This window comes from Gallinula chloropus (assembly GCF_964237585.1).
Source record: "Gallinula chloropus genome assembly, chromosome: 10".
Classification (NCBI taxonomy): domain Eukaryota; kingdom Metazoa; phylum Chordata; class Aves; order Gruiformes; family Rallidae; genus Gallinula; species Gallinula chloropus.
The window spans coordinates 12,193,755-12,212,170 of NC_140095.1; the positions used below are offsets into that span (position 1 = coordinate 12,193,755).

Consider the following 18,416-nt stretch of genomic DNA (forward strand, 5'->3'; position numbering starts at 1 on the left):
CCTTGTTTACTGTAACACAGAACTTGCCTGGCTTGCACTGAAAGCCACCTCCAAACAGCACCTAGCATGTAAAGCAAAGCTCTCCAGCCATGGTGAGAAGTCAGGTTTGGCCAGTGCAGCTGCACAGGTTTTGGTCCCTGCAGAGCCCAGGCAGGTGACCTCTCATCCACCTGCACAGCCACACCATGTCCCCTCCTGTTACCAGCACATTTAGCTGCTGAACCACTGCTGCTTTCTACCTGACTCATGGATAATTCTACTTCCAGGAGCAAAAGAGGTGGAAAGCTTTGCAGGTGCTGCCCACAGGCCAGCTGTGCAAGTCACCATGAAGAAACCCACCTTCCCGAGGAGCAGCCAAACAGGAGCCAAGGACCGAGACATGGCTGGGCTGCCATCCTACAGCACAGACACCCCAGGGCTGGGGAGCAGAGCAGAAGCCACAAACTTCAGCCAGATGAACTCCAAGAGTGAAGCTGAAGATTTTCATGGATCTTATGAGAATTCACCTCAGGCTTCACCGCTGCGGTAAGACAAAGAGAAAAAAAAATCACATGTCTGGGTTAGTTTTACACAGTACTCAGAGGCTGAATCCTGGTAATGCAACTGCAAAGCTCCTGTGCCCCATACCTTAACAGGGAAATGTGCACACACACAACCTGAGCTGTTTGCCTCAATGACAAGGGGAACATGTAACACCCAGCCCAATTTGATAAAGTATGTAACGATCTAAAGGCTCAGGTAAGCGCCTGATGGTATCTTCAGAAGTGCTTACATACATGTAACTTTAAAAGCATCAGCCCAAATATTTATCCTCTAGAAGACCTTGGTTCCACAGCAGAGCATGATGCAAAACCCATAGTACCTGGGACATGTCAATTCTGTGACCTCGGTCAGGGGGCATCACCTCTTGTTTCTGTTCCCCATTCTGTAAGCCAGCAGTAGAACTGGGGACCCTGTAAGCACAGTGCAGATTGCACCCACAAAGCACTGTGCAGAGGACAAGCACTGAATCAGGGACCCACTGAACAGAATGAAGTGTCCCAGGCCACAGCAGGGACACTCCTTGCCCAGGAGGTGGAGATTTTTCCCCAAGAATAAGGCGTTCCCTCTTAAACCAAGACTTGTTCCAATTTCTTCCCCCAGTGCAGCTCTCTGTAGCTTTGTGCTTGTATTATTAGTTACCCTGTTTAATTGTGCCAGAGAAGCAAAACAAGCTAGAATGAACATCTTAGCAATTACACCTCAGATCTTTGTAGTGTTTCTAGGCATAAAAGACCTGTTCCAAGCCCAGCACTCCAGCAGTTTCCTCAGTCCTGTTTGGGAAGGGGAGAGCTTTGGGGCAGCCCTGTGCCTGAGCTCTCAGCTGAATGCCAGCACTGCTGTGCAGCGATACTGTTACGTCGTGTGTAGAAGGCTGGCTGTGATAGAAAGCATCCACTGTGTGAGAGAGTATTTTTGGATGTACTCAGCCACTTTAACTGCTTATTTTAATAATTCTGAACACCCTCCTCCAAGCTCACTACAGCACAGATCTTTTTTCAGTACACATTTCTGAATACACTGGGAGTTTTTTGCTAAATCACCAAGTAAAAAGGAGCTTGCCTCAATACCCTGCGGATCACTAAGAGGAGCTCTCAGTTTTGTTTCAAGCCTTTCCATGAAATCCAGAGTTGCTCCAAGGAAATCAGTTAACCAGCCCCCACCACAGCATCAAAACCCTGGCTGGAGCTAGCTTGTATGGACTTCAGGAGGCTGCAGTGCTGGCTTGCCTGTGAGCCTGAGATGAAGAGTGGTGGTCTTGCCTTCAAACATCACAAGCCAAGCACATGAATGCATCAGGTCAAGTCATGCTCAACTACCCCAGGTCCCAATGCCTAGGGATGAGGCTGTTTGCTTGGGAGTCCCTAACGCAGACCAGCATTGCATTGCTTGCAATTTTCACCTGGTGATGGTTTCAAACAAGGGCTGACTGTTAAGTAATTGTCCGCTGAGCAAAAATGAAAGCTTCTTATGAAACCTCTGGCATAATCACCTCTTGGAAGGAATGGGGGCAGTAGATGTTTGCTAGCTGTTCTTTAAGAACAGGACTAGTTTCCCTACATCTCCCCAGATTCCTCAAATGCAGCAGGAAACCTGTATTCTGTCATTTCTAACAAGCAACCAGTGAGGAAGCTCTTTTAAATGGTACCTGCTGCTTAGGATGTCTACTTGTAAAGTTTATTGCCAGCAGAAGTACAGCAGGGAGCTGCTCCTGCAATTTTATTTTTTAAGATCTGGTTAGTTTGAAACACAGTGCCTGCTGCCCTGCATGGAGGGATACAACATGCCACCAAAATCAGTTGTGCAATAGCTTTTACAAATTTGGTCTGTATAAAACATTACCTAGTGTATGGAGCTGCAGAGGGGTTTGAATACCAGCAATGCTGAAACAGATTTTGGAAGGCATTTATCTGTTATGAGATACAGAGAGAAAACTATTAAAATATCTAAAATAACCATCTATGAATATTTAAATATCTTTAAACCCCACTGCCTTATTGCCATATGCGTGGAAACACCATCATGAATGGGACTCAGCATTGTAAATGTTGCTGATGCCTCAAACTAAGCAATCATCCCTAACGACTAGCTGTACAGCCAGTCTTGTTAGATTTAGCCAGATTGCTCTCTCACGTAGCAAATGTGGTTTGCAACTGTATTTCCCAAGACAAGAGGAAATACTGATAAAGACAGTGATGACAGAACAGAGCTCTTACTGGGAACAACTATAAAATGAATGAAGTCCTTGTAGTCATACTTCTCCAAATTACTGCTTAGCAACAGCCACTCCACACAGGCTAGAAAATGCAATTCTAGAAGACTGCCACTACCAGCTACTCCTCTCTTCATGCTTACAGAGTCCTTCTCAACAGCTTAAAGTAGAACAAAAATCAATAGTGATTGTTAACTTTAACGCCACCTAACCCAAGCACACACACGCAAAACTTAAAAAAAAAAGAGGCTCCAGGCACCAAGTATACTGCCAGGTCTCTTTTAAGCAGCTTTTAAGATTCTTTAATAAATAAGCAAAAGATAGTTAACTTTTTCCCTAGCTGTTTGCTGCTATGTGACTCAAGCAAATAGGAGAACCCGACCAGACACAGCGAGCTGCCATTCATAGAAAGGAAACTGAAGCAGCGAGGAAAAGCTGGTCTCCAACACCCCGCAGTGCTGGTCAGGGGACTCTTGAGTTACCCTAGCACAAGCCATGAGAGATTTATTCCTCTGCCTTTACCAGCCCGGCTTCTAGTCCTTTCAGAATTATTTTCCTACCTTCTAGATCTCACCTCACGTTTTTCTGTGTCTTCTCTTCCACACAAGTCGCCCTAGTTGTGTCCAGCCCTTTAAGTACATAAAGCTGTCCTTAAACCGGTGTCTTGCAGCCAAGAGCAGCTCTGAAACCAGCACACTGCACCCTTGAAGCCGATGGGAAGCCGGGGAGCCTCTCTGAGCACACTCTGACCTAGAACCTGCCCCCAGCTTCCTACAGGGCAAACGATGATCCCACGGTTACCTTCTTGCTGTACTCACCCCTCTCTCTGCAAACCACGGACTTTTTCAATCCTTTTTCTAAACTTAAAAAGCACATCACCTCCCCAGCACCCAGGAGCTCGCTTCCTCCCCTAATCACTTTCATCAGGAGGAATTTAAATAAATTAGCACTCAATTAACACCTGCTATGTAGATTTAGTTCGCAAACGGCGGAGTGATGTTTAAATACAAACACCAAATGAGGATTAACCCTTGAGGATGGCAGTGCTGAGAGACTCACCGGGCCAGCGAGGGGAGAGGAGAGGCAGGAAAGACCCCACGCAGTGGAGCTGCGGGGCTTGGGAGGGTTAAACGACACCGTGAATGTCAGGCAAGAGTTGCAAAAGGATAATGAAGATCCTTAAAACGCTATCATGTTAATTTAAGATGCGAGGCATTGAAGCCTTTGATTAAAGAGAAACAAATCACCTAATCTGCCAGCAGCATCTGTTGCTGTTTTGGTGGAAGCATCTTTAAATCCGAGTAAATACGCATAATAATACACGCGAGCAGCAAAACATCGTCGGATAATGTTTTGCCATCAAGTATATTTTCCATTACTGGGTTTATGACTCTTCGGGCACTCATCCGACCACTTCCCCACCCCTGATTAAGGTCCGTACTAGTGCGAGGTGTGGGCAGCACCGAGGGATGCGGGCTGGGTGCGCTGCGGGGAAGGGATTTAAGCCACATTGATGTCTGGCTTTCGGGTATCGGTTGCGTACGTAAAATACGCAGCCTTAAAGGCAGTAACGCAGTGTCACCGCTACAGAGGCAATTAGCTGGCGGCAATCAGTAAATGAATTAAAAAAGGAATTTCATGGAGGTACCCAAGCGGGGTTCAGGGGCGTGTGAGCGTACTGCAGCGGTCCTTCCTCGCTGCTCCCTACGGCTGTTATGGGCAACCCCCCCGCTTCCCTGCTCGGCTTGTGCAGTTCCGGCCCTACACAGCACGTACCCAGGAGCAGGGGAGGCGAGGGAGCCGGGGGCGGCCGGTCCCGGGGCTGCGGGATGCTCCCGGCGCTGCGAGACGCACCCAGACGGAGCAGCGGGACGCTCGCGGCCGGGGCAGCGTATAGACAACCGCGGAGCCCCGGTAGCCGAGCCCCAGGCCCGGCTGCTGTCAGGTTTTCCCGCTGCCCAGGCGGGTGATTTGCTGACCGCGGGCAGCTGCCCAAAACCCGGGGTCCGGCCCTTAATTGAAGTGCCCCCGGCAGGCCGGGGAGACTCTTATTCTGACACCGGTGCGGGCAGGGACCGGCCGGTCCGTGGTGTCACCCGCTGGCACCGCGTTAAAGCGCGACGCTGGCAGCGCGGGGCCGCTACGCCGCTCCGGGGCAGCGAATGACGGTCCCTTCCCAAAACACGGGTTACAGCCCAGGTGACAACTTCTAGGCTGTAGGTAAGGTGCTGCGTTTGGGGTTTGCTCCACCTCACTTGGTACTTGGAGGCCGGTTAGGGAGCCGGGCAGCGCTGGGATAATAAATCGCCTTTGAGGTACCGCGGTGCCAAAGGGAACGGGGGAGGCAGCAAAGAGGAAAAAAATGACTATTTTTTTTAAAAAAAAGAAAGCGTCTCTATTGGTACTTACTGCTTCTGTCTTGTAAATTCAAGCGCCTCTGCGGATTTATCGCTTTATACCCAAATGCAGGTGGAATGATTGAGGAAAACATCACTCAGCCCTTGCTGCGAGTGAGCCTGTGCCCCGCGGGGCAGCGCTTATTTAGCATCTTAAATCCAGTATTCTGGAAAACAAAGTAAATGCTGGTTTGTGCACACAGCCTGTAGGTAGAGCGAAGGAAGCTGTGCTCGGGCGGTGATAAAAAGTGGTATAAACCCAAGATTCAATGAGTTTTCTGCACCAGTGAATGAGAACAGCGTGCGGATGCGCTCCAAAAACTTGAGCAGGCTTCAAATTCCGAGAGGGACAAGGGGAAAGCAGGGGAATTTTTACTAGAAAACCTCTGTTTGCTTACAGTTATCTTACAACTAATATTGGTAGTTACCTTTAGGAAATGAAAACTTTGAATCTTCAGAACGAAAGCGATATCTTCAGTTGATGTCTCCCCAGGGGAATTTATGACCTGGTGGAGCTCTTCTTTGGGCTCTCCGATGAGAGGAATACAATATACTGGGTGTATATATAGCAGTGAAACAGCTGATCTCAGTCGAGCAAGATTACCATTTTTTCCAGCACATGTAACTGTGTGGATTTATATTCTCTTTTTTTTTATTAGTAGCGTTTATTTTGGGGGGTTATTTAAGTATCCTGGAGCTAAAGTCGTTTGTCTGTTTTAACAAACTTGCTCAGTTTGCTCTAATGACACTTTCTTCTTTTGTAAATTGATAAGAAGCCCGTGTGTAGATATCAAAGACCTGCGAGCTAAATGCAGGACCTCTGAGCAGCTCGGCTTGCCCTACTTGCAGCTATGCCATCCTGACAATTATTAGCCCCAACAGCAAATCTCAGGAAATAACTTCAAACTGAGAAGCACAGCAATTGTCATTCTAATCCCAACTGGATATAAAAGGTCTGAATGCAAAGACCGTTAGAGAAGAAATCAGGATATCTGGTTTCAAAGGTTTAGTTTTAGGCTTAAAAGAAAGTGGAACCTGTCTCATGCTTTCCTGTGTGTGGTGTAACAAATTTCTTGGCACAAATGGCCAGTTCTCCAAGTTCAGTGTTCTGACAGGGCAGAAAGCTGCAGGACCCAGAGATCTTTAGTTAAGATGATATGTGGCAAATTACCATGCTTACCAGTAGTATCTACAGTTGTCTCTAGACTTAGGCAGGTAGTGGGTCATCTCAGTAAACTAATTACTATTCCCTGTAGAAATTACTGGGCTCTTGCAGATTAGATAGCCATGGTAAGCACTGCACCTGAGCTGGATAGAGTGTGTGACCTGTTAATCCAAAACGTTCATACAGTTCCAGGATAGTTCTAATTAATCCTAAATCTCTTTATTTTAAGCTCAAGCTTTAATTGTCTGTTGCCTGAACCTCATACTCTTTGCATTGCTGTTGACTGCTCACGACACAGTATTTTTGTGATTCAAATGGTGATGTACAATTTATTTTATCTGTATTGTCTTCCTCAAGGGAAAATCCACACCAAGAAAGCCTCTATTCTGCAAGGCAAGGGTTCCATTCTATCCAGGAGCCCAGCCAAGAAAGCTTTTGTGGCCTACCACCTAGTTTTTACCAGCCACCAATTCAAAGCCAATTATCACCAACAAAAACCCAGGACAGCCGTGAAACCTCTCCTATGAGTGTCCCTAGTTTCCCATCTGTTTCCTCCATGTGCCAACCAACCATGTTTAACTACGAGCGTCCAAAACATTTTATCCAGTCTAAGAATGTGTGCCAAGGGCAACAGCAGCCTCCAGGACCCATAACCTCTACAGAGTCAAGCAGACAAATCAAACAGTCCTCCATCCTAATACAGCCTCGTAACCCAAGCGGGCAGAAATTCTCCTCCTCGTCATCGCTGAGCTCTTCAATCACACTCTCCTCGCCTTCCTGTAGTGCCCCTAAGGAATCCACATATCCTGTCACACCTGCATCTGCGCAGTCTCCTGCTAGCTCTTCATCTGGGCAACGGCTTATATCCATGCCTAACCAACCCCCCGCAGCCTTCCTGTGCTCAGTCCTACCCTCGCAGCCCGACTATAACAGCCAAACTCCTTCTCCTATGGAACCTCAGTAAGTATATACAGGCTTCTAACCTCTCCTTGCTTTCCTCTGGCCTGGCCTCCCCCATGCACTGACCATCCTGAATCCAACCCTCTGGTGAAACACCAGCTCAGTTGAAGCCAATGGCACAGCTCCCATTGACTTCAGACTCTGCATGAATCGGGTTAGGAGGCTGAGCGCTTGCCCTTGGTGTCCGGGTGAGAGAGATGGGTCCCCACCAGGAATTAAACAGCACAGTCCTCATGTCTCAGCCTGCTGTGCAGGTTTTGTGGAGTCAGTTTGAACAGTTTAGTTTGATTTGGTGGAAATCTCTTATTCAAGGGTATTTGGAACAGAAGAAGGACACCTATCTCAAATTTATTTCTCTCAACAAATACGGCTTATAAACAGGGAGGCAAGGGGGATGGCAGTAGGGAAGGCAGTAGTATTTCCCACATATAAACAACTTTAAGATTCCTAGTAAGTCCCAGCAGTATTTTCAGGTTCAGCATCATGATGGGACTCTGCTCACTTCCTACAATACCATTTTCATTACTCATACACGCTGGCAAGAAAGGCAGCCACTTGAAAATTTTACCCCTTCAGACCAAAGACTAAATTCTTTCCTGAATATGTATTATATCATTTTGCCTTTGGGCTGCAAGCCAAATATCTCCCAAGGTCAGTGAGATCTCAGAGGGACCTGGGTCTTGCCTTCTCACCAACTTGTATCCCTGCCAGTATTAGCTGGAGCTCCTGGGGAAAGTCAGGGTAGAACATGCAATGAACACTCAACAGAGAGTATTAGAAAGGTGATAGGGGCAGGGGTCCTGCTGCCTTGGATATAAATCCAGGTTTAAGTGTCAGTTTGTACTCAGGAAACCTGAATGTTTCTGGGGAGGGTTGTTTCTGAATCGCAGCGCGGTGGGAAGCACAAAGGTAAGAGGGAGAGGGATAGCTGGGGCTCTCAGCAGTGTTTCTTGTGCATGCAGGGGTTAGGTACTTGTGTCTGAAGTAACCACGGGGCTTTGGCTCTGTTGTGTGGGGTTGCTTGGGCTCATAGCAAAGGGCTCTGGTGCCTCACTAGGCTTTTCATATAAGCTGCTCTTAAATGCAACATCCTGTGAGTTGAGGAGTTACTTTCCTAATCACGCTACAAATGGGCAAACGGGGACAAGAGACTTATTAATCTGCTGGGCAAATGATTAAAGTTTTTAAGTTATAACTTGGGCAAGTTATTAAGTCCAGGCAGTGCTGGGAATACGTACCAGAATTACGACCCTTCTACTCTATTCTAATCAGCAGAACAAATTCCCACAGGACAGGAGGAGAGGGTTTTGAGTAGGAATAATTGCTGCCCACAACTCCAGCAAATGAGTCTCTGCTGCATGGAATGAACCAGGTTGGATCCTGTCAGCACACAGTGCTGTGACCTCTAGCAGACCTTCACAGTCCATTTGGAGGGATGCTCCTCTTTTCCTAGCACCTTGCAGAATCAAGTGTACTCTCTTAATTCTATGCCTTGGTTGTGTGTCTTGACCATGGATTACAGTGCTATGTGCAGGGTTGCAGCAAGGGCTCCCAAAGACCCAGCTTAGCCTGGGGCAAGCTTGGCTCCTGAAAATACCAATTAACTTTCTGGGGCCAAGAAGAGGACAACTAACAAGCTATTTTTTCATACTCAACTAGTTTGTGACCTTGTTGTGGATTTGCAGATCCTAGAGCCTTTTAATGACTGAAATTGTAAAGGAATACAGTGTTTGAGGGAGAACTTGCTCTCGGACAAACACATCGTTTGGCTCCCTGAGAACACAGTGAGCCTTCCTGCACCCACGTGAGGCAGGGCAGAACCCACTGCAGGGTGCAGGGATGCTGACCAGCAACCCACACTGCTGTGGGTCGTGTGGGAGGACACTCAGTACTTGGTTAGTCCATGATGCTTCCCTTCAAGTTTTTGATACTCACTGACACCATCTAGCCTGTCTATCTCCCAAATGCTTTACAGTTCATTTGCACCACAGTTCCTAGGCAGCAGATCCACATTTTTTGTGTGTATTTTGTGCATTCTGTGAAGCTGTAGCAAAGAGTCAAGCAGGCTTACAGGAATAACTTTGTTTTCTCTTCCTGCCTGAGTAGTTACTCACAACCAATGTATAACAAACAAGCTAGCATCAACTCTATGCAGAAGACATCAGACCAAGAAATTCGAGGAACAAAAGAAGCCCTCATTCAGGACTTGGAAAAGAAGCTCCGATGCAAAGACAACCTTCTCCAGAATGGCAACCAGGTAAGGGAAACCTGATGATTAAAGAACCAGTTTGATAGTGCAAACGGGGATGCAGAGACTAGTTCCAGGGGCTGGGGCCTCTAAACTGAGCTGAAAACAGAAGTAAATCCAGGAGCAACACTGCTTAAACACCTTTAGTCAGAACTTCAACAGATCCCAGCTAGAGTTCTTTGAGCCATTTATAACCAGAATATTCTGTCAATGTGATGTGGCTGAATTTTTTTCTATTAGATACATAAGATACCCACCACCAAGAAAACCAAAACCCAAACCTCTTCTAACAGTGACTCCATTTTTAATGATGGCGCAGGGCTGGTGTAAACAGTGGCTCTGAAAGATTTACATCCAACTTCTTCATTTCCCAAGCCCCTCTTCATAGATATCTTTGCTACTAGAATGCAAGTAGCTGTAGCGGTGGGCCAGGTTCAGCTGAGCCCTCAGAAGGGCCCTTCCCAGTAGAGCAGCAGCACGTGGCTGGTGCACAATGAAAGACAGCCTGAATATGTGGCAAGAGAGATGGCTGCTGTAAGCCTGTGTGTGGGCATCAACTGTGACAACTGAATGTCTGCATCCCCTGTGACTTCTGAAAGCCATCTGATGCAGCAAGAAGGCTTTGAGCTGCTACAGCCTTTCCCTCTTGCCCTACCTTCTTGGCCAGCACACACTATTCAAACTGTCTTTGAATCTGTGCAATCAAATTAACAAGACTAGGGCTGGGAGAAACGTATGTGTTTGGAGCTGTGGCTCAAACTTGAACTCTCTGCTGGGGAATCCTGCTGAACATTGCATCCACAGACAACCAGAAACACATGGAGAATACTTCAGTTCTCCAGACACGATTTCACCCTGGCTTTCAATGCCAGGGTTAATAAACCACTCCAAATCATTAGAAACTTAGAGAAGGACCAATCATCTGAAAGCTCATTCTAGAGACCATCACCACATGGGGTAAACCAACTGGATTTGTTCTTGCTCATATAAAACAAAATCAAAGAAAACACATGAGCTTTTATCATAAAGTCTGTCTTCTATAAGAAGGTCTCTTAGTCTCAGTAGCTACTTAGTTATTTTGCAGACAGACAAAATTCAATTCCTTCTACCATAAAATCCAAATTTGGGAGAATAATTTGCTTACCAGTAGGGAAGCAGATTACAGCAAGCTAGAGCGAGCAGGTCTCTAATGTGGCAATGTCTCTACTGGCTGGAGGCAGGCTGGTAAAAGCCCAGTGTTTATAGTCTTCATCTTCTTTCCCCTGAAGTAGAAAGGAGTTTTGCTATTACCATCAGTGAGAACAAGTTTGTGTTATATATATAATTTTAAATATTAAAGGAAAAAAGTATATTAGGTCAAATCTGGCTTAATGTGTCGCTAACAGGATATTAATGTGTCCTGTCTGCTGTAAGAAAGCTTGCCACTGCAAGCCAGCTTTCCTTCCCATAGGAAGCCAGGCTAAAAATAAGGCTTATGCAATCGCCACTGCGTCCTCCTCCCCTTGTCCTCCAACAACGCCTGAACCAACTGGCCAATCTCAGCCACGCTTGATAGAGCTGGAACGACCTCGGGGATATTAAGTGCTCAGGTTTTGCAAAAGGTCTCTCGCTCTCTTCTAAAGAAAAGTCCCACAGGCCTCCCCAGACCCTTATCTACCCAGTAACCCCCCCCACACGTCCTGTATGCAGTAGAAATTCAGCCAGAGCTTGTCCTCATGTCATAAAATCCAAACCCAAGATGAATTTTGTGGGAAGGGAGGTGTTCGGTGTTCTGTTGCTCAGGGGACAAATGTACTCTTCTAAAGTAACCCAACAGGCAGAACTTGAATTAAACTCTCATATTCACCCCCATGTGCTGCAGCCATAGTGTAGGAGCTTACTGTTACATGTCTGAAATGAGTTCTTGCCTCCTCTCAAGAGAGCACACAGCTTTTCCCAAGGTGGCTGCTGCGCTGGCATAAGGTTCCCTTGTGCTTTCAGGGGTTGTGGTGCACCTCTCTGGCTGTGTCTGCTTCTGGTGTGGCTTTTGCTTTTTTGGGAGTAGGGGAGGCTAGCATCCATCACGCCTCTAGCTCCTGAAGTAAATCCACAGCTGAATGACTTGGGAAGTTTTCCCAGTGCTAACAGAAAGGTACCCTGGGACTTACTCTGGCTTCTGAGATGATGCCATCAGTTACCCATAAATAATCCCAGCGGAGAAAGAGGAGGAGTGGAAGGCCACAGATGGCATTAGAGAGGCTTTGATGAACAGGCAGTTTAATCTTTTATGCATTTCAGTGCTGTATATATTCAGCCTGACTTCAGGAGGCATCACAGACTGCAAACCCTCTGGAACAGGCATGGGGTTTCTATTCAGCCGCTACTTTTGTTGACAACACCCTGAATTTGTGGCATATTAATGTGTTCTCACAAGCTGCTCTGAAATAGTAAATGGACTTCTGACCAGAATTCCTCTCTGCTCTGCTTTAAGAGATTAACTTATGAAGAACGGATGGCTCGCAGGCTGCTCGGACCAGTAAACGCTGCAACTGTCTTGGAAGCACAAAGTGAAAACACCATGCAGAACGCACAGGTAACTGGGACCTCTCTGGACAACAATGGTGATTGTGCTGTGACCTGCTGGTACCAGAACAGGGCAAAGAGATGGGGTTTGTTTGGTGCCAAGGGAGGGGAGGGAAAGGGGCAGCTCTCACTGGCAGGGTGCTGTATAGTAGGAGTTTGGGGTTTTTTCTGGGGACGTGGTGGCAGTGGTGGGGGCAGGGTGGGAGGGGGAATTTAAGCACCATCCCTTTGCTGGGCCTGATTTGTAGGAATGACCTCTCCAGGCAGGAATTACAACAGCTGCTGTGTAGCACGTTCCACCCTGCCCGTGACAGGCAGGGAGCAGCAGACCAAGGGAGACAGGTACCCACTCTAAGAGTTCAGGCTTGACCAGGACTGCAAGATTTACACCTGTCACTGTTTGGAATAAGTGACATTGACTACAAGAGGTCAGAGCCTTGGGGTAGGGTTGGTTGGGTTTTAGCCCTTCCAGGGGCCCGCGATTGCTAGAAGGCAAAGCAGTAATTTTAACAGCTCCCATGCTGATAAACAAGACTCTATTGCTACTGCCATTTTCAAAAGCATTTTAGTTGGAGGCTGGCATCATTCATCGATTATTCAGGCCACTTAAAAGCTCCCTTTGGCACTTCTGTGATCAAAGTTGGTGGAAATGTCTGTGATGTGGCCCTGGGTACCTGTGTGACCTATAAAAACACCCCTCCTGCTGCATGCACGCAGGGAGCAGCAGGTTGGTGTACACCCTCCAAAGTGCAGTTAGCAAAGCTCTTCAGTGCAAGAGACACTTAAGATCACAGCATGGGAGGAGTATGCAATTTGAGCTATTTCTCAACAGTCGCTGACAACAGCAGGCAAGATGGGGATGTTTTAGGGATGTCAGAGCACAAGGGAAGCCTCATCTTTTGCAGTGAACAAGGAAACATTCAGTCAAAACAGGATGACTGACAACTTTTCAGGGTGTGTGAAATGCTGCATAATAAGGAGTATTGGAAGGAGGGGTTGGCTTATGTTCGGGAGATCTTATTCCTGTTGCTCAGTCTTAATTTAAAATATTCTAGTCACTGATTTATTCAGCCCCCTGAATCCTCAGAAACTTAACTACACAGCCAGTCCATATAATAGAGCACGAGAACTATCAGCAACTCAATCTCTACAGCATCGTTTCACAAGGCAAGGAAGAATTGTACAGAACTGGTCTAAATGAGCAGATACAAGCAGATACAATTTGGACTCAGCACTGAGCTCAGTCCAGCAAAACCCTCATTCACATAATGCTTCCCCTGAACTGAAGACTTTCTGTGCTTGAAGTTTAAACCCAGGTTTAAATGTTCCATGGGAGTGGGCTATAGAGCAGAGAACCAAGCATCCCAACAGCTCTGTGCAGACACCCCAGAACTTTCCATGCAGAGTTTCCTCTGACTTCATTGCTAAAAAGAATCGCTGGAAATAAACTCTGCTTGCATTTCCCAAACATCCACATTCCTTGCGGGAATCAATCCTGGGTACTTTAGCAGATTTACTCATGTGATTGTGGAGTTGTCAGTGAGCTTAGTTGGTGCTGTGATCTAGAAACAAAACTATTTTCCAGCTCAGCATGTGTCCATTGCTGTTGGTACCATATTTAAGTGGGCACAATACAGAGCTCTTGCCAGCAATTCCACTTCTATTCCTGCAATAGAGAAGGACACTCCGTACTTAGCTCTCATTTTAGATACTGACAGTAGTTCTGCTCCCCTCTAACAAAGGTTATTGGCTGGCCAAAAGTCTTCTGTGCCAAACAAAACTGCTGCACCTATCACCTGTGCACAGTGATGAGAAGCTGTCCCTATACTATTAATAATACTTGTTACTGTCCTGGCAAAGGCCAGGCTGAAAGCAGTGTGTTAGCTCCTAACACAAGGTTCTTTCCCTCTTGTCCCGGTGACTTCTCAAGTATTCAGTTTGCTTTTTAGCAGCAGTTGGTATACTAACTTAAAATAGCTTCTCATTCAGTTTCTAGATAAAGCTTTCTCTCTACATTAACTCACTTCTTTTCTTCTTCCCAAGCACCAGAATGCAGAAAACATCAGGCTGCAGGTTCCTACAACACACGTAAGGTAATGCCTAAACTTGTGCTGTGATGCTCCTCAAGGCCTTATTTCAAATGCTTCTCATCAGAGTTAGTTTTACTTTGCTATGTAGCACTTTCATAAAGTAGTAATCACCAAATTCATTCACCTCCACTAAAACACTACCATTTGCAGATGGCTGATGGTGCTGGTGATCGTAACCCAGTCAGCTCTAAGCCTAATGCTGTAGGTTTAAAGACTGTGTACCCAAGGCAAATATGCTTCATAGTCTAGAAGCTACAGCTCTAGTCCATCAATGTAAGTGATGAAATACAGCAGGATGAAACACAGCCTACATTGCTCTCATAAATAGTTTTGGGTATTAGGCCAAAGATGAATGTTTCATATGTTATGTGTCTGTGTTGAATTGAACCACTTGAGCAAAATAAATGGTTGATCCAAACTCAGGCCTTACAGCTCAAAGACCAACCAGAACTGTAGGGCTGGATTCCTAAATGTGTTGAGGGACTCCAGCTGCAGTCGGTGCTTCAATGTTGTTTGTGCTTTGGCAACTTTTACCCTGTTAACTGCTTCTGTCCACTTTTTAGGAGCAGACCATCCTCCAGAGGAGATGACCGTGGACACGACTCAATCCAGGAAAAGTTCTTTCAGCCACGTTTTACACAAGTGCCTGAAGATGTAATTATTGAGGAGGGGCGATTCTGCAGGCTCGACTTCAAAGTAATACCAGCCTTTCCCTTCCAATTCCACTAGCTCTGTGGGGTGTGTGGCGTGAAAAGAGGGCTCTGAGCAGCAGTGCCTTTGCACTGGAGTAAGCCAGCACATGTGGCAGATGGTTTAGGCTCTCCCCAGGCAATGTAAATCAAGAAATAGGAGATGGCTAAGTGTGCCAGCCTTTTACCTTGGAAAATGTAAGTGGAAGTAGCTGCATATTAATACAGGTAGAGCTACACTGTGGTCAATATGGGGCAGCACAGAACACCTTCCAGACCTCATTGGTCGTAAGAAATATTAAAGCCCTGCTGAAAGCAGGCATTTTGTGAGGTGTTTTGCACTGGGACACCACTGCTGATGTCAGTGGACACAGGCTTAATGCTCTGCACAGCCTGTTTAGGATGAGTTGGCCTTTAATGAACGCTCCCTAAGGTGACTGTGTCCTTGCTGGAGCAGACACTCTGACAAGGAAACACCATAACTGCAAACAAACAAAACACCCAAAAGGCCTGAAGCTGCCCAGCAGCTGTACCAACCCCAGCACAGGGAAGAACCAAGCTTTTCCACACACAACTTTACTACAAAGACTGTTTACTGGTTGTGGTTTGGCCTGTTCTTCTCCTATTGGCTTCAATCCGTTTTTCTGAAGTAAACTCTTGCCAGACTTTGACATGACCTTGAGCCATTTTGCTGAAAATTGTTTAACTTCTGAATGCCACAGACAACCTGGAGCTTGTCTGCAGGACAGCTTATTGTCATACAATACAAAACAATAGCTGTGGGATTAAAAGGGTGAGTTTTCCCTCTCTGGAAACCCACAATCTGTATCTTCAGCCTAATCCAAACTGCCTCACAGTATGGGAAAAACAGCGGTTTGCAGGAACAGCATCTGCTGTCTTGTAGCTAAAGCTCATCTCTCCGTGGCACTTCATGAGCCTTCCTCCCTGTGCAGCACCTCGTTAATATTCTAAAGTAGGCAAGACTAAAATTTTGCAGTAGGATCATGATTTGATCATCTATTGTCATGAAACCTGTTATAACACTGAAGGGCTTCTATTACCTTAAAGCTGTTTAACTCTTCACTGCTTTCTTTTCCTTCACAGGTTAGTGGGCTGCCGACTCCAGACGTGATGTGGTATCAGAATGGAAGGATGGTTCATCAAGATCAGTTCCATAAAATGATAGTGTCAGAAAAGGGATTCCACTCATTCATTTTTGAAGCAGTCAAATCATCTGATGCAGGGACATATGAATGTGTGGCTGTCAACCGTGCAGGAGAAGCATCTTTCGCAGTAAAAGTGGAAGTAATTGGTAAGACTGAGAGGCCTGACAATTAACCAGCCATGCATGGAAATCTCAATTATTTAATGTCTTCCTCCATGTGTTTGGGACATAACTAAGAATTAGAGAGAGATCTGCAGATATTCAGGCTCAAATGATAACACCTCACCCTTTCCAAGACTACTTCAATACATGTATCTGGGATGCCATATTTCTTCAAAGCACTTTGGCAGGATATTTAGTTGTAGTGGGATGTCCAGAATATGGGATTTGATTAATCTCCCTGAATTACTAACATATGTTAATTGGCTCTCCTCCTGAAGTGGGTTGTGTCTAGTACACCCTTATGGTCATGGGAATTGCCTCTAGGCCAAGGAGTTGCAGTAAGGAACATGTGCCCTCCTGAATTTAGCATTCTGAAATCTTAAAAAAACCCAAGCCTGATGTTAGGGTTCCATACTTACAGTAAATCCTCCTTATCTTCCATCTCTAATTTAGCAAAAGAACATCACACAGCTCCAACTTTCATCTTCAAGCCACAAAGCAAAAAGGTTTTTGAAGGAGATACAGCCAGGCTCGAGTGCCAGATCTCTGCTATCCCAACACCCCGCATTTACTGGAAAAGAAACAACGAAATGGTACAATATAATACAGACCGAATAAGGTATCCTACTGAGTTGGCCATTGGCGTGTTAGGAAACAATAACCAGTACTTGCTAAGCCAGATTTTAATTAGCTGGTTTCTAAAAGCAAAAGATGGAAAGTCGGATCTGCCCCTCGTTTGCAGCACAGGGTGCCCAGGCCCTTGTGCTGGACAGGGATGCTGCTCAGTTTTGTGTTAAGGGCAAACTGCACTCAGAAGCTGGTCTGAGTTCTAGCAGCAGGAGCAAGGCCTGGGGAGAAGTGTGGCATTATGACTGAAACATGCAATGCACACATCGTGCTCCAAGACGATGGGGCTACTTGATGCCACCTTGAATGGTATCACGATGTGACTCACTGGTGGCTTGAACACAAATGCAGAGTTTACAGCTAAATAGTTTGCAGTGCCCTGCAAGAATTGTTCGGGGGTTTTCTTAGATGCTCAGTATGTAAACTGACTGATTTCAGTGTCTTCTCTCCTCCCCCTCCAAGCACTTACACACTTACACCTTCATTTTTCAGCTTGCTACATGACAATACTGGAAGGATTTGCCTCCTGATTCATAATGCAAACAAGCAAGATGCTGGCTGGTACACCGTATCTGCCGTCAATGGAGCAGGTGTTGCCACATGCCATGCCAGGCTGGAGGTTGCAAGTAAGTACCACATCAGTGTCACAACTGAACTTGCATTCAGAAAAGACTCTCGCAATTAACCTAACAAAGCTTGGATTACTGGGAGGACTTCTTTCCAAGGATGCAGAACTAGACAAACAGCAACTATCCCAGGGAAAACTTCTAGTTAGTACCAAGACACTGGGATGTGTCCTACATCTGCTGTCCCCGCTGTTAAAAGGCTACAGTTCGATTGCCAATGAGAAGAAGGGTGAATATAAGTCTGTGGTGCCTGAGACACGGGCTTGTCTATTGAATTCTTCCTAAGGGTTTGCTGGTTTATGTTACAAGATAAAAAGCAATTGGGTTGCTCTATGGGGCTTTGCCTGGGAAGACACTGAAAGAGACTTTTTTTCTCTCTTCCAGCACATGCAAACAAGCCAGTTCCAGCCCCAAAGCAGTTACGGGTTCGACCAACTTTTAGCAAGTATTTGGCACTTAATGGAAGAGGACTGGACGTGAAACAAGCTTTCTCACCTGAGGGAGAGTTTCAGCGTTTGGCTGAGCAGTCTGGACTGTATGAAAGCGATGAACTTTAACTGGAAATGAAGAGGAAAACTCACGCCTATAAGAGACAATCACAGCATAGATGCAGTTAACTGGTGATTGCTCTAATTAGCAGAATACTTATCTATCTATTTTTACTTTGACTCTTGCACATTCAGCTGTTCCCATTTTACCATGTTAGGTTTTATTTATATGGGTTGGTGAATATAACCATTTACTGAGTATTATATTTTAACTACAAAGCCTAAGAAAGCAGGCCAATTAGTTTTTACAAGTGTGGGGTGGTTTGGGTTCCACCTGCACTTGGCTACATGCTAAGGTAGATTGGTTTGTACTGCTTCTCTAACATCACTCTTGATAATATCAGAAGTCTGTACTGTCTGAATACTAAAACCAAATAGCCTAGAGTGTTTTTATGAGAATAAGTTAGACACAAATAAAATATTAAA

The 18,416-nt window shown here is 45.9% G+C and overlaps 1 protein-coding gene across 4 annotated transcripts; it reads left to right on the forward strand.

Annotated features, from left to right (window-relative positions):
• Window positions 1–285: 285 nt before the first annotated feature.
• MYOT (myotilin) lies at window positions 286–18,416 on the forward strand. Of its 4 annotated transcripts, none has more exons than XM_084268549.1 (10): window positions 286–525; window positions 6,671–7,273; window positions 9,380–9,530; window positions 11,992–12,093; window positions 14,127–14,176; window positions 14,737–14,869; window positions 15,967–16,174; window positions 16,643–16,808; window positions 17,309–17,442; window positions 17,827–18,416. In XM_084268549.1, exons 1-10 carry the CDS (start codon window positions 326–328, stop codon window positions 17,997–17,999), a joined length of 1,920 nt encoding a protein of 639 aa, XP_084124675.1. In that variant the 5' UTR covers window positions 286–325; the 3' UTR covers window positions 18,000–18,416. The 4 variants fall into 4 exon arrangements, with proteins under 4 accessions (XP_084124675.1, XP_084124676.1, XP_084124677.1 ...); XM_084268550.1 differs by lacking the exon at window positions 286–525 and adding an exon at window positions 4,837–4,972; XM_084268551.1 differs by lacking the exon at window positions 286–525 and adding an exon at window positions 4,845–4,972 and having other exon boundaries at window positions 7,097–7,273.